At 38.9% G+C, this 24067-nt stretch overlaps 1 protein-coding gene across 17 annotated transcripts in view; it reads right to left on the bottom strand.

Annotated features, from left to right (window-relative positions):
- The window catches only part of LOC111564120 (adhesion G protein-coupled receptor L3-like), a 266802-nt gene that overhangs the window by 46769 nt on the left and 195966 nt on the right, over positions 1 to 24067 (bottom strand). For all 17 annotated transcript variants that reach the window (XM_055007698.1, XM_055007699.1, XM_055007703.1 and 14 more), the window contains 3 exons: positions 16668 to 16790; positions 13250 to 13455; positions 10926 to 11102 (listed from right to left, as the gene is read on the bottom strand). In XM_055007698.1, coding sequence (XP_054863673.1) covers positions 10926 to 11102; positions 13250 to 13455; positions 16668 to 16790 — 506 coding nt within the window. The remainder of the gene's footprint in view (positions 1 to 10925; positions 11103 to 13249; positions 13456 to 16667; positions 16791 to 24067) is intronic.

The following is a 24067-nucleotide window of genomic DNA, read 5'->3' as shown; positions in this document are numbered from 1 at the left end:
ATAAATCCAAACTGTATAATTTTTGGTCACATGCTGTGAAATAATAAAATATTACTTGCAAATTTACAGATTTTTGATGTATTTATATTATTTACAGCTTTGGCATTTCTTTTATTTCATTCTCTTCCTGTGAATATATTAGTTGATATTTGCAATTTACCAAAACAATGAAAATCCTTAAATTAACAGGATTTTTAAAAAAACAGTTACATTTTTAAATTTCACTTTTTACAATGTAAACGTATCATCACAGGATTTCCTCAAAATGGCATTATTTCACGTCTGTTGAAAAATTTGCCAAAAATGAACAGCTTATCCATACCAGATTCTGTAATAAACAAAAAAAATCTGCCTTTTTTTGCACAAATAAGACACCATGAGTGACTCAGCTATGACTGACAGTCATGATACTAAAAATGTAAGAGGTTTGGCTTAACTGCAGGCAGTGTTTCCCCAAGAAGGACATCAGTACGTCGGTGTAGAAACAACTTTTGAAGGTGAGCAGTAAAATATCTACACTGTATGGAGTAGCCATTATCTTTACAGTACTGGTAACACCTCACTCAATAAAATCTATGTGAAACTTTACAAATCTTTATAATTTTTTTTAAATTTTAATTTCGATAAAGAATTCTTATATTTCTAGGGAACATAGACAGACTGAAATATGACGGAATAAAGACTGCAATTCCATAGAAGTTGATATTGAAAGTAATGAGTGAGTATCTGACACGATTAGCTTGAAATAAAAGACAGATGGACAGCTGAGAAATGCACATTTTCTGCAACTCTAAGTTTTAGAATGAATGCAAACATTGACAAAACACAATTGGAGCATGATGGGTAACGTTAATAAAGACAGAATAAAGTTGATCTAACACGGCTGGTGGGTTAATGTCTCCCAATAAATGTAGCAGCTCCGGAAGATTTAACTTCCTAAAGCACATGTCAGTGAAACAGATGTGCAGATTCCCAGTGCGGTTCACATCTGGAATGTTGCAGGAGCTCCAGCGTCATTATCCAACAATCCTGCTCCCAGACTCTCCACAACAGGCAGAATCTATATGTAAAACACGCAGATCACAGAGCGACATGTTGATTTATTAACGAAACATAATTACTGCATCCAAACACTTCGGTCAGCTACTGAGGCGTCCTAATTTCCCGAAGGGATCGTCCTCTTTTTCACACCACTGGGCATTGATTTTAAAAAAGAAAACGAAAGGAGGAGGTGGTTAATTTTAAAGAGAAATCTGTCAGCCACCTTACAACTGATCCCTGATGAGAGCAGGAGTCTGTCTGGGTGACACGACGGTGGCTACAACTGAATGCTAATGAAGATCAAACACAGGGTTTCATTTCAAAACAGGAGCAAATATTCACAGAGAAGCAGTAAATTAGCGCTGACAGACAGGTATAGACAGCACAGGTGGATGCTAAGCTAAACTGGCCTGCAGCAATCAGCTCAAGTCGGACAAAGATGGGGACATATTTGCATCCACTATACATGTAATATGTCTCTCAAAGCAGCTTTAAACCTTGTTTTGATCACAGTCAGCAGTATTTTTGAGTTCCAACGGAGAAACTTGGGGGATGAAATATCAACAGCTCCATGTCTCCTAGATTTCTAAAGCTGGATGTCCCATACTTAAAATATTTCTTCTTCTTTTTTTTTTTACTGTGATTTTACAAAATGTTATCTGTAATCAAGAAAATAGGCATATTCTGTAAAATAACATCATTTGCATTTTTCAATCCTTAATATGCATAACATTTCCTCTCAAACATATTATTTGCTTATTTAAACGCAATAAAAAGTGCAATTTTAGCTTTTCTGTGATTTTACATGTTACATGTAATTTAACTAAACAGGTAAAATCTGTAAAATAACAGCAATGGAGATTATTTACCATTTTAAATCAGGATACAACCAAATACCATATGTAAACATTAGTGGTGGGGCGCTAATTAATTAGAGGCTTTGTAATTAATTTATCTCATTTTTGTCAAATAGCAATATGTGACACAATAAAGTTTTTCAATTCTAATAAATTTTGTTTGGTGACTGAATCAATGAATAGACATATACATGTTTATAATATATAAAGTTTTAAAATGGGACATATAGAAAAAACTTCTTTGGATGATTTAAAGCCTGGGTTTAGTTTTCCACTGTATGCCACATAACATAAGCACAAGGACTTCAAGGACCTTCAAAAAGTTGAAAATCCATAGATTCATTCTGTTTTCAGAGTTTCTGGGTCTGATAAATGGTGTCATTTTGATGGTTCTTTTTTTGGAATAGAATTTTTTATTTATGAAAAAAAAAAACATATTTTTAAAAGACAGACAGACAACCTAACGCCAATCGTCACTTAACTCCGCCGAGGCTCCGCCTTCTAGGCGAAGTAATAAATTAAACAACAAAAATGTTTATGTTTCATTTATATTTTTCTGTGCGGTTTTCATCTGTCTGCCACATTCACAGAGTAGTGCAAACTCAAAGTGCAATTATAGCTATTATATTTAACATTTTAGGACTTTTTGTAAACTCAAGTACTCAGTGTCTCAAAAAGTGCTCTATTATGGGATGGCTACACCGTTAGCCAGTACCAGGACTGTCGTAGCTAACGTTAGCTCTGGTGCTAACAGCAACATGTTTTCATTGAGGCAATAATGTCGGCTTGAAGTGCTGCGGTGATAAGAAAACTCTTTGTTGAACAATTTGAACACAACCACGCTTTTATCCAAGATGCCATTGGGATGTTTTTATAAAGAAAACTTTCCACCCAACAAGCTCAATTCAGTCTTGCCTTCTTTCACTGTTCACCAAACTTTCTTGTGCACTGACATCAGTGCGTCTTGTGCATCTTCTTCACGGCTGGCAAACAGACTTTAAGTTCATTATCAAGTGTGCATCAGTGCTACCGGTGTGCCAGAAATTAGGGAACTGAGAAAGGTGTGATTAAATGTTTTTTTTTTTTTAACACAATATTTTTTCTGTCATTAATTAATCTAAATTAAAGCACTGAAGTCCTATCCCTAGTAGAACAGTATAGATTTAGTATCTACAGTTTTGCCCTGTTTTTTCAGGATTACAAGTAAATTAAGATTAAAATACAACAATACAATATATAAAGATTATTTACCATTTTCAAATCATGAATTGTTTTTCAAAGAATGCCGTGTATATCTAAAATAATCCTACCATTTGTTGACTTAATTGTCTCTCAAAGCAGCTTTAAATCTGATTTTGATCACACTCAGCAGTATTTGCGGCACCGACATCCCAGCCGAGCTCGACCGGGGGAACGTGGGGGATGAAGTACGGCACAGAAGTCTTGTTTTAGTGGCAGCTCGGCTAGCAGAGAAGGGGGGGAACAGATGCTGATCATTAACAGGCTCTGGTACAATAACAGCCGCACTGCTGCTTGAGTCTGGGGAGAGCGCTCTTTTGATTTTCCTGCCTGATGAGCCGTTGTGTATACGTCGGAGGGTTTGCTGGCAGACATCTGCGTGTGTGTGTGTGTGTGTGTCGGTTTAAAGGCAAGACTGATTTACTTTAGAAGGGCTCCTATGCAGTAGGTGGCAACAGATGTCAGTGTTTGTGTGCGTGTGCATGACACTGCTTTCCAGAGGTATTGATGCAGTGGGTGGTACTAGCCGTGGCGCATTGTTGAGGAGACCCTGAGGCCTCCTCGCCAGCTGCAGGCTCCATCTATCACCATCTCACCTTCAATTGGAGAGGGGCCAGGTCAGAAAAAAGAAGAGACAAAGCTACAGAAACAGAGAGGTGAAGAGTGTATCTACACCATGGGTGATGGATTTACTGCCAGATGATTTCTTTGTTCTGGGGAGGCGGCTGATGTGCCGAGACGTCGCCGGAGCCACAAAAAGTTTCCCTTTAGAGCCGAGAGAGGAGAAGAAGGCGAATGATGCGATGCGCCTCTGGAACCTCACCTCACGCCAACAAGCCTCCGTGATGGGAATCCGAGTAAAGGGGTCTCTAAAGTGGGCCGACGTAATTTACTCTGAAATCCAGCCTCCGTGTCGCCGGGGCGGCCCAGTCATGCAGCATTCATGTTACTTAGCGGGCCGAGGCGTATTTGTGCACATTCGATTTGTCTTCCAATCTTTCTCGCCGACATTATTCCTCGCTTTTATATCTTAAACACACATATTTTTCATTCCAGATGGAGTAGCAGTCAGAGGAGACGGCGCCGCCTGCACCAGTGTCTACTAACCTCATATACTGCAGAAAACAGTGGAAGTCTAGGGTTTCCTATGAACCTGAATGTTTGATTTGATTATATGATTCCATATACTTACTGTAGAATCATTTGGAGAACATAATATGAAAACACACTGAAAATCAAGCATCCAAAACCAACACAAAATGACAAAAAAGGGACAGAATTTGGCGCTGAAGCTGCAATGCTATAAGAATGATGCAAATTTTATGCACATTCGTCTTCCAATCTTCCTCGCCGACATTTTTTTTAGCTTTTATATCTTAAACACATATTTTTTATTCCAGAGGGAAGAGGAGTCTGAGGAACCTCCAGCATCAGTGTGGATTAATGTTATATACTGGACACAACTGAATTCAAGTGCTTCTTATGAATATGAATGTGTCTTCGAGATTTAATATTTATGGTAGAAAACTGCACCAAACACTGTCTTATTTATTTATTCATTAATATATTCATTCATTCATTTATTGTTAAAGTCTCATTGGTTTTTACCTTTATTTTTCATTGTTCATTTCATTCTCTTTTACCCTTTACTTACTTATTCATATATCTATTTTATTTATTTACTCCTATTATGATCAGTTTTAGCCTTGTGTTCATGGTTTTACCCTCCATTTTTCTGTTATTCCACTTGTTCTTTCCCTTCCTTGGATGTGTCATTTTATGACCTTATCTGCATGTTGTTGAACAAATTTATTCTGAGGCTCTTTTACCATGTTAGGACTGATCGGCCTTCTGTTGTTCAATGTTCTTCCTGAGTGTCCTCCTTTTCTTTGTTGTCCAGTCTGTAAAGCACATTGTAAACTCTGTTTTTCAAAGGTGCGATATAAACAAAGTTATTCAAGCATCCAAAGCCATCTTCAAGGACAAAATGACAAGTACGGACAGAATTTGGTGCAGATGAAAGTTTTGTGCACATTCATCTTCCAGTCGTCCTCACTGGCATTTTTAATATCTCAATCTCACACATTTTTCATTCCAGACGGACGGCCAGGAAGCAGCCAGAGCCTTTTCCACTTCACTCTGGTCAGTCATCTTAACCCCACGTTACGTCACATGCACTTAGTTACCACAACCTCCTTTGTCTAACCAGTTCTCTGAGACGTGGAAGAGGGTGAGGAGAACAGAATGTCAATCCTGTACAGCTCAAAGACCAGCTCTCAGCATGAGGCCATGAAGCCAATCCAATTAAAATGCATAAATCTCCCCTATATGCCTCCAGAGCTGCAGCTTTGACTCATGAAATACGGTCAGGAAGGGGCAGACGGCTGCGCTAAAGGGGCAGCGGCCCACTGCAGGGAGTCATGTGACAGGTTCACCTCCGGTATGACCGAGGATTTATGATCTGCACAGGGGATGAGGAACAGTGGTGGCGAGGGCGCATGAATCAGGGGTCCCCGGCAAATTCGTCACATTTTAAAGGGGCTGCGAGAGAGATTCCAGCTCCGCGCGGCGGGAATTGACATTCAGCACATGCACCTGATGTCACACTGTGTTCTAAGCCACCATAACTATGATAGAGCGTCCGAGCGTCTCTCTTCTCCATATAAATAGATTTATTTTTGAACCCCTGTGCGTGTACACTACTGCACTTTAAGTTACATCATAAAACACGCCGGCAACCTTGACTGTCCTTTCTCATCATGGTTACTATCTGATGGTGCCAGTGTGGAAGGACAGTGATGAATGCTGCCCAAATATCAGCCCCTCCATCATGCACTGGGATGTGCCATTGATTTATACTTACTGGTCTGCGGGGAATGGTGCCACTTTACCAGTAGTTCGATGCGTCCCCAGGGCCGATCTTAGCAAACACATCTACTACGTACACAATGGAATCACAGCAGCTCTATATGTCTTGAGATGGAGACCCAAAAGGCTTTTTCTATTTTTTTTTTAAATATTGTGATTTTACCAGATATTATCAAGAAAACAGGGAGATTCAGTAAACTAACAGTTAAAGAACTATTCAGAATTTTTTAATCCTCAAAATACTAAACTTCTTCTTCTTTCCAAATATAGCAAATAATTCTATATATTTTTGTTGATTAAAATGCAACAAAAACGGGTATTTTTTCTGTGATTTCACTAGTTATCTGTAATTTTAACAAAACAGGGAAAATCTGTAAAATAACACCCAAAAAGATCATTTACAATTTCAAAAATTTTGAACACATTTTTTAAAAAAATAATGGCAATTACCTATTTAAAAAAATTACCATTTTGAAATGCTTAATATGCATTTTTTTTTTTTGCTGAAAAAAGCCAAGTATCTGTAAAAACATTGCATTTGTTGCTGATTTAAATACAGCAAAATTGTGTAATTTTATGCTAATTAACCAATTAGTATATTTGTTTTTTAAATACAGATTTTCGATGTGGACATTCTCCACTGTTTTGGCCTTTTTTTTGTTCAACAGTCAGCATGTAAATTTATATTTTTTTTTCTGTGACTTTACTGGTTATTATCTGGTAAATCTGTAAAAATATTTAGCATTTTTCAGTTTTTTTATATATCAGTTTTTTTTCTTCAAATAAACACAACATGATTAAAACAGTAAAAATGCTGGAAAAGAACAAACTGTGGTTTATAAAAATGCATAATTGTGATGTGATTGATGTGAATATTATTTACAGTTTTGGCCTTTTTTAAAAAATGGCCAACTTTTAAATTAAAACTTATTTTTCCTACGATTTAACCAGATAATATCAGTAATTTCTGTAAACAGGCAAAATCCAAAAAATCCTTGATTTAAATGGAGTTTTTTTTTTTTTAAAAAGGGTGGAACATTGGAAATAAAATAAATTACCATTTATAAAAAATACAGATGCTTGATTTACTTTCAGTTTTTACATTGTAAACTTCAAATCGTGATTTTATATCCAATTTTCTTTCTACATGACTTATTTTAAAATTTGGCCAAAATTAACAGTTCTTCTTTACCAGATTCTGTAAAAAACATAAAATTCTGTGCTTCTCCACAAAAATAAGAGGCCATGAGTGACTCAGCTGTGACTGACAGTAATGTGACAAAAAATTCTGACAATTAATGTCTCAACTGTTTTAACCAGATTCAGTGAAAATGTCAAAAAAAAAAAGAACTAGCAATGCTCTTATTAAATTCAAAGGGTTCAAGAAAGAGTCTTAGGAGGTCAAATGGGCACGAGCCAGTAGGGAATAACAGCAGACATCTCTGGTGGGTTTGCATGACTTCTATTGAACTCCTCCAACTGCTAAACCAACACCAAGCGACCCAGAAAGGTTGATGCAACAACAAAAGCAACACATATGCCAAAAACAAGTTGGCAATGGTGGTACGATTGAGCATTAAGGAGGTCAGGCGGTTTAATTTGAAAAGTTGGAAAAGCTAAATCCTGCCATTCAACAAGGAGTCAAGTGGAATGAATGTATGAATGTGTCTCCCAAAACATTTTTTAATCGCATGTCTCAAGGCAGCGGGACATCTTGAGGTTAGAATCATCAACAAAGTGATATCAAAGCACACCCACCCACTCAAAAATATATTAAAAAAACGTGTTTGCAATCATTCTGAAAGATACAACAGACGTATAATCTCTCGCACGCAGCTGCCGTCGACTTTAATTTGTTTATGTGGCCGACGGCACTTCTTCTTCTCAGTCAAAGGCATCAGCTCCTGTGCCGGATGGATAGACCAAAATTAGCAAACAAAAGGCTCGAGTGGTGACGCTGAAGCAGCATTCGATGCCCTTTTGGTACCTGAATGCCTCTTTCTCAACAGATACATCTACAGTGCTTTTACTTCTTGATCTTGTGAAGCCGCTTTAAAGAACTTCTTGTTAGAGACATTACATCAGAATCCACTGAGGATCTTTAGGTGCTCGCCTGCAAAAATTTTCAGCAACATTCTACAATATGAGGATTAGAAATTATGCAGAGGAACTAATTGACTTCAGATCTAATTAATCCCAGTGAGACACAGACTCTATTAATCTCATATACACTAGAATCCAAAGGGTTTTTTTTTTTCTAAATATGAATGTGTGGGCAAAGTTTTAACCTCCTAATCAATGTCAGGTTGAAGTTTAAGGTCAAATGTTTGTTCTCAAAGTTGCTGCAGTTAAGATATTTAAAGATTTATTGCAGGGAGGTGCACTAAACAATCATACATGATTACATATTGAATGATTTGGAGAAAATAATATGAAATTCAAGCATCCAAAACCAACTTTAGACTGGGGTAAAGGAGAAACTGGCATCAGAACTTGCTGCCAAAGCTCCAAAAAGGATGCAGACGAAAGTTTATTAATGATCTCTGAATGTAACACTCATTATTCCCAGCTCACGTTATCTATTGGCCAGAAAAAAAGCAAGATTAATGATGATGGTGATACTGTAGTGAGGCTCTGTCCTTGAAAGGAAAATTGTAATTACAACTTGCCTATCCGTTTTTTTTTCGTCCTGTCTTTCGGAGATGCTACTGAGAAATAAACAAGGCTAAAACATAATCTGTTGCTCTGAGGGGTAATGAGTAATAACAAGGCAGAGACGAGCGGCGGTATGCTGTGTTGCCATGGATACAAAAACAGATAGTCTCCTCAGTTTATGAATTTTTCTTTTCTCAGACTCCCACTTCCCCCCCGCGTTCACCACCATGTTCTCAGATCCAATGCGGTGACAGTTTGTCAAATAAAAAGCCTCCATAGCTCCCATTCAGAAGCACCTTTCCAAAAATAAATAAAAAATAAATAAAAGCCACCTTTTATAACCTCCAAGTGCAAAAGATAAAGAATAAGACGGGGTGAGAAAACACTATCGCTCAGAAGTGGGGTGTAACTACTGTCCACTTTCCTCCGGTGAATGCAGTGCCACAAGCGAGCCAGGCTTTCCAAAATGTTACGCATTGGCTCGAGTGAAAGAGCTCCTTTTACCGCTTCCTTTTCTTTCTTTCTTTTTTTTTTTTTGGGCTGCTGCTTTGCTTTCATGGCATGAAGGCTCCCATTCTTCGTGGCTCTCTCTCTATTCCAGACTCAGCTTCAACCCTGCAGGGAGCTTAGTGGGTCCAAAAGTCATGCTGTTGAGTGACAAACAGTGGCTCTGCTATGGCTGCAAGTAAACCACACCATCCCACATTCACCTCGTGTACGTAGAGTCAAAAAAAAAAAAAAAAAATAGCCTGGATTTTTGATTTTTTGCGTGAATATTTGTTTTTGCAATTGGGTTTGTGCAGAGAAAAAAAAAACAAAACAAGAAATAGAGTTCAACTGGGGAGGTGAAGGATGGTCTAGTGGTTTTATGGACAAGAGCCAGCAGGGATTTTTTTTTTTTTTTTTTTGCTTCCACTGATTCAGAAGGGAGACAGATGCCATAACAGATTCCAAAAAACTGCTCAGTCGCCCATTGACAGAAATAATTAAGCCGTCTGTCCACATCAAAATGACTTTTCTACCTTTTCTTTCTTCTACTCGCTCAGTTTTTCAATTTGATGACTGCCCACATCAATGTCACAATGAAAAATATAGATATTTTAACCTCAGCTGTAATTTTTTAGTGAAACTTCCATCTAAAAAATTTGCTGTACTTTCACCACAACCCTCTGCGAAATCCAGGTGAGATAAAACATCTGTGCCAAAGAAGTCAATTCATTTTTTAAAGACCCCTTTGGTGAAAATCAAGCGACCTATTTCCATCTGTTAAAAGACATATCGTGCAAAATAAGCAGTCAGCAGCATGATTGAACATTTCTATCTTGAAAATTCAATGTATCAACGACAGTTTCAAGAACACAGATTCAAACTGCAGCAATTTCATAAAAACCTAATAAACCAATCCTGTCTGTTTGCAAGGAGAGGCTTTCTGTAGCATTATTACTTTAAAATCAGTTTCAATATGTGTGTCCAAAGTACTGCAGTACTACAAAAGGGCTGTAGGCGAGCTGGTGTGCTCGAGCTGCAGTGAAAGGTTTATTCACATGAAAAAAATTAAAATTTGGCGTGAAAACTGTGCATCTTTGCTCCACAGAGATGATTTTTTTAGGGGTTAAATCAATGGCCACTTCTGCCGACCACTATTTTTCTTTATGCAAAGCTAACTGCCTCCTGAATAAGATCCAAAATTGAATATTCCAAACTCTCCTCTAATACAGTTCAAAGAGAGATGGCACAAGGACATGAAAAGATGTATTTCTTTAGCGCTGATCAACACATGCCCATTCATAGAGTTTCACAAAGGTTTGGCCAAAAGGCCAAAACAAATCTGGGTTTTTAAAGGTAAAAAAAAGGAAAAACGTGCTTTGAAAAGCATTGTATGAAACAGCTGCGCACACAAAATGCACTCTGCAGCCAGTCTTATATTCAGGCTACTTCACACACAGGAGGTTTAAAATCCAATCAATATACAGTTAAACATTGGTGCCATTGTTTGGAAACTATAGAGCATATTGGCACTTTAAGCATTAGTGTAGTGAAGGTCTTTGAAATAGACCAATAATGCAGTTATTGGTCCGTTTTACCAGCATGGCTGCCTGCTTTGCAAAGATCCACACTTTCTTGATCTTTGATTGCCAAACAATCATCACGCAAAGGACTGGCTGTGACAAAAATATCATGAATCAATGCACTTTCCTTACTCCCGAATGCATTTGCCAAACTTGAGGACTGAGAAGCAAGACAAGGTGACAAACACCGTCCTACCTTGACGTCCACGTGGGCCATGAGGACGGCGAAGTTGGTGAGATGTGTGCAGGAACATGTGGTGTGAGTCCTGTTGGTTCCCAGTAAGCGGCAGTCCTGCGTCGACCAGAAACCTGTCATGGTTCGCTTGGAGTAGCTCCAGAATGAACAGTTAGGGTTGAAGTTCTCCTCAGATTGCTGTTGGAGGGGGAAAAAAGACACAAATAGGTGTGAAACTAATTTACTTTTTTTTGTTTTGCATCCTCACAAAATGCTCATTTCTCCCCTTTTTGCAATCCATATCCATTCTCAAGTGACTAGCAGGTGCTTTTGCTGTCATAAAGCATCAAGCGGCCTCCACTTGCCTGTTTTTCATTGTGTTTTCTGACCTTTCTCTTTAACTTTCACTGCGTGACGACGGACTGCCCTACTGTTTAATGGGCACCACTGCTGTCTGCGCTGGGCTGCCGTCCTAATGACGCCTCCCCTCTGCTATCTCGCTTGCCATTTCATAAAAGTCATCCTCGTGGTTGGGTAACACACAAGCACAACAAAACCTAACTGCTGATAAACAGAAACATCACCGGCCTTTTTTTTTTTTTTTGCTTTTCCCTCTCTCGAGTCCCATTTCTTTTTGGAGAAACAAAGACATCCTTTCCTCGGCGACTCCCTCGGCTTCCAAGGTTATCTGCAGTCGTGCTACAAAACACGCTGCAGGTTTTTCATAGTTTCACACTCGCTGTAGGGTGATTAGGCCCGATAAGGCTTATCCTCGGTGAATGTAAATTTGCCGCTGATTGCGTTTACCCTTCACACAGCCCAAACCCTGCGTAAAATATTCCCTGGCAAAGGAGATGGGATGACCCTCTGTCCCATTAATGACTTTAATTGGTCCCATTAAGTGGTGAGGCAAGGAAGCGAAACAATAACTAGAGGACACATCATCATCCCAGAAGACCAGTGATCCAAAACCTCATGGTTGAGAGGGGGATTTAACTGCAGGAACACAGGAACCAAACACATCTGACATTCATTTTCAAGGGCAAAGTCGATTTTGCATACACCGGATAAATAATAAATACCTTTGATCCAGTATGGAAGCCTAAACAATCAGCGTCTTTATTGCAACTGCACAGGTCTGATTATATTCCCCACAAATAACAGTGTTATTTATGATCGCTGGAGACTGAAGGAAGTCAAATTTTAGCTCAGCAGAAAATAAGAATCTTGCCTGTAGCCACAACAGGTAAACAGAGGACTTAACAGCCGCTCTGATTGGTTTGCAAGAATAAGGAGGCCTTGATTTGATGCACCAGTCAATATTGTGTGTCAATATTGCATCCAATCAGTTTTAATTAATTGAGGAAGCCAAAATTATAATCGTGATTATTATACGATTAATTGTACAGCCCCTGGTGAACACAGAATGTGTTCTATATGTAAATGCCTGGATGTTTATGATGAAAACGGCAGCTCCTTTGGCACAGTGGAAGGAGCTTCTCCAAAAGGGCACCGTTTTATTTAAAGGACTTGATCCGACCAAGAAAAGGGTATAAAAGCTCCAGTACCCCAACATTAGACCAACAGTAAAATTAGAGAGTCTGCAGTCCAAATTAAAAATTACACTTAAGGCAGGTGAGTCAGAGCAATAACTGCGCTGACATTGTCCCCCTGACATTTTCCCCCTGACCGTTTAATTTTGACATCCACAAAGCTACCGTCCCTTTTTTTTCTCCTTTTTACTCGCTCCTTCCCTCCGAGTCTTTTTCTGCTGTTGTTGCTTTTCTTCCAGGTCCCTCCTACACATGAGACCCGCCGCAAATTCTCTTATGGATGTTCAACATCTCTGATAATTGCTGAAGGCGCTGTTTGTAGACAAAACAGGGATATTTTGAGGGTAGCGGAGCGTGGAGAAGATAATGGAGTCAAGAGGGAAAAGTCACGACGCCCCACGATGACTAAGCAGCCTCCAGTGAGGTCGAACATGACGGATGTTTATTCAAGAGATCAAGGCTGGTGTTCAGACTAATCAACAACAGCATGCATCCCCAACATCACATTGCGAGCAATTTTCTTTTCCACCATTTAATTTTTCAAACCTTTCCAAGAATAAAACTTCTTCATATTTTCTTAATTTTTGTGGTTTGAGATGGGATTTTTTTGTTTGCTTCAGGGACATAGAAAATTATGATGAAAGGATCTATGAAGAAAGTGCATGTGCAAGTGTATTCCTGTGTAAACAAAGAGAAAGAGGCAAAGAGCACATTAGATGCAGAGGCACTAACATCAAAGCCGAATGGACACACATCTCTCGGATACACAAACATACAGACAGAAAGAATTACCTGCAGATGTCTGATGGTGAAAATGACTGGGTCAGAGAGATAGACTTTGTTCGAGTCCTTGTTGATGGCGGCTGTGATAACTGGAGAGTTGACAATGACGGAGTAATTGGTAGCCATGGCTTCGCTGCCCAGCTTCATGCTGGCGTTCTCCGTCGACAGGTAGACCCCGATGTGTTTGTACAGGACAAACGCTATTCGGATTTCACCTGCAAGGAGACAATTACGGGAAAAGTCTTACACAAGCGACAATTTGAAGAAAAAAAAGCTGCTATAACAGCGTCCAGTCTTCTGAGAAGCCTTTCCACAAGATTTTCGAACCTGGCTGCAGGATTGTGGAGTCATTTTTCTCTCTTTTTACCCAGATAGTTTCTGCTCAGGTGCACATCTGCTGTGCTTCTGCAAAAGCTGTTCAGGGTTAAAAATGTCAAGTTTATATACATCAGACATTGCTTCTGCTCACTCGCGTAACTACTGTTCTCAGATTTGTGCTCTCGCACTCTGATCACTGTGAAACAACCCTGTCAGGATCCACCAATCAATAGAATACCAGCTATGACGATTACCAATGAAATGGTTGCTGCTTCCTTGCAGGTGCACTCATTTTACTTCTCCTTTATGAGCGGCTACTAACCAGCTTCATCCACTCCTGCCTACCAGGCTTATTACATGTACTTCGCTACTTCTCTTGTGGGATTTTTGTTGCTAATATATAAACTATTGTGTGTATTTACAGTGTCTGTCTGTTTTTACTATGAAAGCTACACATAGTAGAGACCTGAGGAACTGGCTGCTCCAACTACAGTTAGTATCCATAGCACAAAGAGTGTTAAAGTTCAAAACCAAATTCATGTCATAAGAGACACAGTTGAAAAACCTAACTGACTTAATTTTCTGTTCTAATGAGGTGACAGGAAACCAAAAGGCCAACTATTAGGGATGTCCTGAGCACCATCCTTAAAACGATAACCGGGCTAATCACCAGATTTTGAAGCGACCAGTATCGACAAAAAGTTTTGTCCAATTCTTTGTCTACATCTGCTGTCATGCAGAAATGTGGGCGATGTAAGATCACCATCCTACTGTAGCACAGGTTAAATTTACATTGTTTTGTTGACCTTAACTCAATGAGCCTCATTCAAGTCTCTGTCATGGTGCTCCTTTACTAGCTAAACTGAACACAATGCTCTCTGCTTGCAAACACGGAAATGCTTGCCTCTTGTGGTCGCTGTAGTGTTAAAGAGTAGGAGTAAGTACTACAGCTAATCTACAACATTTTAAGTGTGTATTATGTAGGATAATAGTATCAGCAAAAAGTAAATTTTAAATGATTTGGATCAGATTTGAACTGGTCCAAATCAGGAACTCCTTAGTTAGTATTATATGTATTAAATAAGAACAAAAATCTAAGAGCAGCAGTTTCACAAGCGCGCAGATGCAATTTACATGCAAAGATATGTATTAACATAAAAAACCAGGACATTTATGCAATCAACAGTATATCTGAGTGCAAACAGCTGAACGGGAGCAGAGCAGATTTGCATCAAATCAGGAGCTATTTGAGGGAAACAGTAAAACTAAATTTGAACAAAAAAGTCAAAAATAATTCTCTTTTCTCTCGATTAAGGATAGAAAAATAACTCCATGTAAAATTTGTTCCCATTGAGCCACAAGATCACGATTGTAAGGTCGGGCACTGATCGGAAGAAGTAACTTCCAAAGCAAGAGCTTCAGTAGAAGACAACTGAACTTGTCTTTTTGGTTCTTGGAGGTACTAAGACATATCTAGGATTAGAACTGAAGAAACTTCTTGAATGAGAGATAGAATGTCTTCAAGAACCAAAAAGAGATGACCTGAATGACTGAGAACCTACAGACCTCTTGCCATACTGTATCGGAGTTCTTGAAATGATCGGCCTGGACTGGAAAAATCAGCTTCAAGGCTGAGATGTAACAAATGAAATATGTGCAAGATGAGCTTGTGATGTGCTACAGAGGCTGTTCTACACGTGCAGCACTTGAGTCCAAGACAAATTTCCCCATGGAGACAATAAAATGTATCACAATGTATCATATCGCATCATATTAGCGAGTCTGGGACAATAAACAATGTTTATGGTACGAGTTAGCAAAATGAATTCATTAAAAGTAATGGGCTCATGTTGCCTGCTTCTTCTTCTAACCTATTTTAAGCAAGAAGCCACTGATGGATGGTAACAGCAGCACTGACTGCCAACACCTTCACAACCCCACTTCTTTGTTGACTTTCTTTTATACAGGGGAGGGTAAAGTGTGACACAGGAGAGCGTCTTCCTCAGACTATTAAATATCACTGTATGAAGCCTCAACTCTATAAAGTATACAATGTCCACAAATTATAGTCAACACGGTGCAGCATGAAAGGAAGGTGACAATTTCAGTTTGGTTTTACTTTTTCTTATATCTGTGGAAGAAGCAGCTTACATAGCTTACAGATTGGACTATTGGGTTTGAGGAATGCAAGAAAAATACTGGAAATATCACCAAAAACAACACTGCAAATAATCACTCGGTTGAAACCTTGTTAACACAAAAATTCACTGTCAAAAAGGAGACGTGTCAAGGTTGCCAGTATAGTTCCAACAAAAGGAAATAAAGATGAAACCTTTTTCCTCCATCAACAAACTGTTTAATTCAGCTTTCAAAAAAAAAAAAAAATGTGGGAGCATTTTTCCCTGTTAATAATTCTCCTCCTCGTCCCTTTTCCCCTCCTGCCGTCTCACTTCGGAGCACCGATGTGAAAGAAAAGTTCCCCCCTGCCGCGACCGAGATCACTCAATCAGATGAAAAGAAAACAATTTGGGTGCCGTGGCGCTGGATGACGGGTGGGAAACATCCGCCACCCTGCTATAATGATCCGCCCGGGCCTGGCTGGACACGGGTTTTAGTCATCCAGCTGAGAGACACCGGGCACAGCTTGAGCGCGATTCTCATTTGCATGAGATGATAATAAAAGTCTAAAAGATGGGGCTGCATTGCTCCTGAAGATAGCTACGTATTGTGTCTAACTGCCTCATTTACAGTTTAGAGGTGCTACTTGAATGTAACTAATTCCGCAGCCAAGGCCCTATTTGAAGGCAGCAAGTGCTTTATATGTAGATCAACAAAGGATTCGGGTCTCGAATTGAAAGCTATTCACAAGCATCTGTAATAAAATTCCTACAAAACCAACATGCCTTCAAGTGAAATGTGAGTTTTTGATAAATTACAGTAGAGCTTTTGTGCTGGAAAGTTTTTCACGCAACACAATATTCCCATTGTCACATCTTGCCAGTTTAATTCATTGCGAGTCTGAATAACACACCAAGCGAAGGCAAATTCACACTTTGCAGCAACAATAAGGGGGCCAATAAAAGCAGATTGGAAAGGCTTGACTTGTTACCGTTTCTTCCGTGCTGCTTTAGCGTGTTCGCTGACAGGTGGATGGAGTTGCCTTGTCCTCCGGTTTGCGGGAACTTCAGATCAGGCAGATTCCCGTCGGTGCTCATCCTGGCGACCTCCAGCTCTGTGCACAAACAAAACAAATCAAATCCAACAGTTAGTGATAAATACAGGGGGCTGCAGCTACAAGCGAGGACGTTGAATCTGAATTTCTGGGTTTGCAAGACATAAAAACAGCAAATGTCTGTGTTTATACAGCACTAAATTGGTATTTTTTGCAACGAAAATCAAGTAATGTTTTGAAAAAAAGCTCCTGGAAGCCTGTTTTCGATTGTAGATAATCACGTTCGGTATGTTTTTGCATCCGATAAAAGCCAACAATAGAAGTCTGGGTCTTTTTCAGAAAGAAACTCACAACTTCTTATTATTCCTCGACTGTTTAAGTTGCAGTCACAACATGCTACCATTGCTAACAACCCTGAGTAAACTTCAAATGCAGACTTCTTCATACAGTGGCTTATTAATCACGGCATCTCTAAGGAACATTAAATACCACAAATTCTTTCTTGACTCGCTTTGAAGAACTGTTTCTCTCTCGACTCTCGAGGTTAGTGTCCTTCTATAAGTGACTATCAAGTGTCCAGGTAACAGCCTCTTCTCTTGAACTGTAAAAATAAAGGTTGATCTCATTTCAAGGAATCCTTGTGCAGAGCAGAGCGACTGAGAGATGCGAGGGGAAGATAAAGACCAGCGACGGAAAAGATGAGTCCGCTTCTGCAGCAGCTCAACAGCTGTTGTGTCTGAAGTGAGCTCCTAATTTATGGTTCAAAGATTCCGGTGTCATACAGCAGAGGAAAATGAGCCGCTGATAGGAGCTCCAGCTGAAATAAAAAGCTCATTCCATCAAAGTTATTATGGCATGATACAATTCAATTTAATAAAGTAGGCCAGTGTGCTGTAATCTCAAGTACCGCTGACCTATGTGACGTCTAGGAATTCCTAAATGTCAGTTTAACTCCCAAAGCATTGAGATGGAGCCAAGGTGGATATACAGGAAAGAAGTTGAACAAATGCCAAAATCCTAAAAAAGCAGGATGGATTAATCCAAACTGTAGGTGTAAGTAGACAAGTAGGGACATAATACTTGCTGTAATGCTAAAGGATTACACTTTTTAGCCACAAAACAGTATTGTTAAATTACAGGTGGTCAAATCGAAATTTTCTTTCTTTTTTTTTTTTTTTTTTTAATTTTTAACTGATAAATTACACTATTTTGTTTTTAAGTGTAGATAAGTCAGCAAAATACAATAATTTTAAAGCTATTTGCTGTTATTTGAAAGAAAAATTATATATAAAGGGTTGATAAATGAGTATATTTTGTTTTTTCTATGTGACAGTTAATAATAATACATTTTATTTATAAAGCGCTTTTCCAAAAACTCAAAGACGCTAATAACAGATAAAATCACCAAAAAAGTAATAATTTACATGTTGACTGTAAAAAACTAATTAAAATCAGGCCAAACCTGTAAATAATGTCCACATTAAAAATACCACAGTAATTTGTTCTTTAAGGTAATTTTTACTGTAAAATTACACAAATATTTACTGTATTTAAAACAGCAAAAAATAAGATTTTTCAAGGCTATTTGCCATTACTTAAAAAAAAACGTGTATTTAGGATTAAGAAATAATAATATACAATATTTTTTTTCAGTTTCTTCTTGTTGCTTTCCCTGATTTGTTACATTACAGATAATATTTAGTAAAACCACAAAAAAGTATTTATGTCCTTGCTGACTGTAAAAAAAAGCTAAAAATTATAAATAAATAAAAATTAGCAACTTCTGACTGCAAAATTATATTTTAATCATGAATTATATCAGCAAATAATATCATTATTTTATATATAAATTATACAACAACAATACTACTACTACTATTACTACTACTACTACTACTACTACTACTAATAATAATAATAATATCACCAACAGGGGTTAACTTACAGCAGCTTAAAGAGCAAGTGTGTCTCTGTCTATGGGAATAAAACCCAACTATAAAACATCTAAAGCTCCTTCACTCTATCTTTAGTTTGTTTCATCTACATAAAAAGCTGTTTTCTACCATAATTACTGTCTCATTCACACAGTTCTGTCATATTCATGCAGATGTGCAGTGCAGCTATTATAACCTGCAGCAACACCTTCATGGTGACACTGGTGGAGCCTCCTCAGCCACTAACCAACTATTTGTGCTGTATATGAGTGGCATTAATGTAAAATTCTAGTAGTCATTTAGCATTTTTATTGATGTTGGATGAGTTCTGCTGGGGATTATTGAGAGCTCCATCAAAGAGCACAGTCTTGGTCAGTAAATGATGAAATCCTGACGAAATCTGAGGTTTTTTTGCCTCTCAAAGATGCATCACGACCAAACATGTCCACTTTCACTGACAGTTATACTACATAATTGTCAGCTATTGCTATTGCTAGAGCATTACCAAAAGGAACTGATGGATTGTTCTGCAGTGGAGAATCTCAACTTGGGACACAACTTGATCAAGTGTAAGAAACAGAAACTTAATTAAGCCTGATAATGCATTCAGCTGATGATCTGATGTCGGTGGACTGTGACACATCCGACTTTGATAAAGGTTAGTGCCAACGAAAAGCTACGGAGAGGGCACATTTAATCCTCCCTTTGTATCTGTTCTCACACCGAGGCTTCCCATCGGTTCTCTTAAAAAAAAAATCTTTTGTATTAACATTCTCCTGTGCTTTTGTAAAGGCCAGAGGGGGTTTGAAACATTCCTATTCAACTTAGCAAAGACAATACCCCAGATAGCTCACCATTCCCTGGATTCCAAGCTTGCCTTTTGAATAAAGGAAGCATTTTTCTTCTCCCGCTCTCTGCTGCTCTCTTTTTCCCCATGTGGTTGTGTAAAACAGCTTACGACGGGCTTTGGGGAATTTCTTTGATGCCATAGGAGTTGTCGGACCCCAAAGGCTATACCTTCAAAGCCGGTTTAAATAACACGCTAATCGGCAGAAATCTGTTCATAAGATTATCATGCTGAGAGTGAAGCACAGACAAAGCACATGCACTGTAAACACAAACACAGACACAATAGCTGAGGAAATATCCATCTTTGAAAGCAAGGAAAATAGATCTCATTATGGGCTCGGGCCTTAAACTGGAACGAGGCTTACTTGTGGCTCACTTTCAAGCAAGAGATGCACAACACCTGCGACACACGAAACATACAAGTGAGGGATCAATAATTAGCTGCCGCAGTGATCGCCGATGTTTAAAAGGGCCTCCCTGTCGTCATTTAACTACCCTGCGTGGCATGAGGGATTGCGGGAGCCAACTGGCGGCAAAAATAAGCCGAGGAAACCGAGAGATAAGGCCTAGTAAACATGTCACCAGCACATAATTAACCAGACTACCACTATGAGCTATAAAATCTCACTCGCGTCGTCTCATTTCCCCCTCTCTCTCCAAACGAGCCCAGAATCTCCTTAATACCCAGATGAATTGTGTGCCAGATACAATAAAACCCATTTTATTAATTCTCCTTACGCTCGCTTCCTTTTAAGTCGGCAGACCTATATTTTTAGGTTGCCATGGCAGCAGGAAGTTGGAAAAAAAAGGGAGAGAAGAGAGCGATGCATCATGACATTATTTTCTCCTAATCCCACCCTTTGCCCCAACAAGCTGCAAAAAAAAGATGTATTTAATTTACTTGCTTCTCAGTGCGAGATGCAGATTTATTCATTGTAAATTTCAACAACTCAGCTTGGAATTACCCCACTGGGGAAAAACAGGAGTGACAGAAGTTCCATTATCTGTGCTCGCTTGGTGTTTATGCTCTGAATAATGAGCACTGATCCCCCTGATCTGCACGACTAGTGGTTAATTCTGGCTAATAACTGACACAAATATATAAACAGTCATTTGAGGTAATTGTCGATTTACAGCCGACTAGCACCATGTTAGAAGCGCTGCTGCCGGACTTAACCTCCTGCAAGAAAAGAGGCATTACTCCAGTGACCTTCACACTTGATCCACCGCCTCGAGAGCTCGGCTGTCGATACCACAGTACCCTGGATCGATAGCTGCATGGTGAACTTTGTAACCCCAGCACAAGAAGCAGGACCAGTAGAAAAAAAAAGAAAAAAAAAAAGGCTGTGACGCTTTTACATGCACAAGAGGAAACACCAAAAGCAAATTGCAGCAGCAAACATCCAGCTATTTAAATTTATCTTATAATTGTCTATCATAATTGGCAACGCCGAGTCTTCCAGATGAGCTAATAATCTGTTTCTGAGCAGCTTGAGAAGATAATTCTGTCCAAGCTGGTTTCCGCATGCAAACAAAGGCAACCAAATTAAATGTAATGTGCTTGCTGGCGTACAATTTTCATCGCTTTCATCGCTGAAACAATAAAACAGAAATCCAGATATCCAGAGATCTCCTCCACTCAGAAATGTGTTTTGATTATAGGTACTTCACATGAATAGTTTGACACTGCTTTTTACATCCAGCTGCTGAATGGTGAAAAACTTTCTCTTGCCTTTAATACTTTACCTGGGAGATGGTTTTGTGATTTTTGAAAGGCAAATCATGCTCCTGTATGCAACTTACACAGCTGTGATGTGAAAATTTGAATCCACTTGGGCTTTTTAGAGAACTTTTATGTTGTACTTTGAATTGAGAATCATTTGCATATTTAAATAATCTGGATTTTTCAATGAAGAGACAATATCAGACATCTTAACTGGGTAATTCTATTTTTTGTGGACAAAGAGAGAGAGGAACATTTCTGTGTGGTGACGACACTCGGTATTGCAGTATCATATGACGCACACTGACCCAAAAAGTTAATAAAATGGTGTCACACACAATGTTTCTGCCAAGTGAGCGACTTTCATTGGATTAAGTGGGTCACCATTATGAAATGTAATATTCTGTGCCGTAATAAATCCATGAGAAAAACCACATAAAGAATAAATTATCCTTCCAGACATGATATTTTATATACACTGTGTGGTCAAAAAAAAAGTCGCTCACTCACTCACAATATTTTCTGTTGGACTGCCCTTAGCTTTGAGTATGGCACTCATTCACTGTGGAATCATTTCAATAAGCTTCTGCAATGGTAAAGCATTCATTTCTGTCCAGACACGCATTCATTTTTCACCAAGATCTTATATTGATGATGGGAGAGTCAGACCACTGAGCAAAGTCTTTTCCAGCACATCCCAAAGATTCTCAGTGGGGCTGATGTCTGGACTTTATGAAGCCAATCCATGTGTGAAAATGACGACTCATGATCCACTCATTCTCAGTGTGAGCCCCATGAATCCTGGCATCATCATCTTGGAACATGCCCATGTCATCAGGGAAGAAAAACTCCACTGATAGAAAGACCTGGTCATTCAGTTTATTCAGGTAGTCAGCTGACCTCATTCTTTGGGAACATAACGTTGCTGAACCTGACCAACCCCAGATCATAACCCTAACTCCCACAGTCTGGTAGGTACTAGACATGATGAGTGCATCACTTCATCTGCCTCTCTTCTTATCCTGATGCCCCCATCACTCTGGAACAGGGTAAATCTGGACTCATCAGACCACATGACTGATCACATTTGTTCCTCAAAGATGATGGTTCACCACTATCCTTCCTGGTTTTAATAATGTGCTGGACGGTTCTTAACCTGATTTTAGTAGTTTCAGACATCTCCTGAGTTGTTTTTTTTGCTTGATGCAGGCCAATAATTTGACCCTAATGAGACAGATTAACATCCTTTCCATGACCACAGGATATGTCTTTCATCACAGTTGTTTAAGAAGTGAAAAGCTCTTCACTGCATCAACTAGAGTTGAATAAGTTGTTGCAGCTGAAACATATTCATCACTGCAGTAATTATCCAATGGTAGGCTCTTACCTATTTACTTAGTTAAATCCAGGTGGTGACTTTTTTTTTGGCCAGGCAGTGTATTTAGGCCAAAAGTCATTCACATGCATGCCAAACTTTAATTTGACCAATAGGCTTGTTCAAGCTGGAAATGTGTTAGAGATGTTATTGAAATTGTTACCAGTTTTTGAGAAATTGCAAGCATTTATACCATTCTGCATGGTCCTGCTCATTTCTCCTTTGTTTGAGAGCGCACTAAGTAACTACATATTGAGAACAGCTGATGCAGTAGTTTTCTAGTCACCTGCTTGCAAGTCATGGCTGAAATCAAAGAGCTTAGTGAGCTTGCATCTCTCTCTCCCGAGACAGACTTTTGAATTGATGCTGCTCACAAGACAGGGAAAGGCTAAAAAGCCATATCCAAGTCTTTTCAAGTACCAGTGGCCACAGTGCAGTGCACAATCAAACTCCACTTCTTTATGACACAAAAGCTCCCCTACCGTTTGCAAGAATTCACCTGGACAAAGAAAAAAAGCTGTTGACGAGAAGTTCTGTGGCAAGATGACATGAAAATGGAGCTGTTTGGAAAACGAGACATGGCTTTCATTTGACAAATAAAGAAGCATTAAAGCTCACGAATACCATCCTCAAGGTCCTATTTGATGGCAGGAATGTGACGCTTTGAGGGATTCTCAGTCAGTGGGTCAGGCAACCTTGTCAAAGTAAACATCATCGTAAGAAAACAGGATTACATTAAGATTCTGGAGGAAAAACACTTGACAGACTGCAGAAAAACTTGGCCTTGGGCTTCATTGGACTTGGTTAAAATGAAATGATAGAAAGCCAGTATTAGCAGGAAGCTAAGTCAGCTTCTGCATTTACATGCTGCCATGTGAGACAAGCTGCAAATACATCTGTTTCTTATGCTACAGGGAAAGAAGTTCCCTTCTGTAGTTTATCCCACCATTTTGTAACATTAATGCACGATCCAGAGGTCATTCAGCATCAGAGGAGACTATGTCATGGTGCTCCTCTATTAGATAAACTCCCACAGTGCTCTCTGCTTGTCAACATGGAAATGCAACTGGTAGTATGACTAATCTACAGTACTTGAAGAGTGTATCATCTAGGAAAATGGCATTATATTGATGGCCCAGTCTTCTAAACTCAAAGACTTGAAGATCATTCAAAATCCCAGTGGAGAAATGCAAAAAGATTCTTAGAAATTCAAGTTTAATTGATGTAGTAGCAATTAAAGGCTTTGCTACTGACAACTAAGAAAGTGAATGAAGAATTTTTGACATGGTATTTTCAATAATAGTAAAATATACATCATTAGCATTTCTAACACAATGCATAACCATCCTTTCTTACTTACTTATGTGATTTCCAGCCTAAAGAAACCTATTGATCAAATAAAAATTCACTATAAATCAAAATTTGGCATGTATGTGAATCATTTTGGGCTTAACTG

Source organism: Amphiprion ocellaris, chromosome 23 (genome assembly GCF_022539595.1).
Source record: "Amphiprion ocellaris isolate individual 3 ecotype Okinawa chromosome 23, ASM2253959v1, whole genome shotgun sequence".
NCBI lineage: Eukaryota > Metazoa > Chordata > Actinopteri > Pomacentridae > Amphiprion > Amphiprion ocellaris.
Note: the sequence above shows the minus strand (reverse complement) of the source record. Positions and strands in the feature narration are given on the sequence as shown.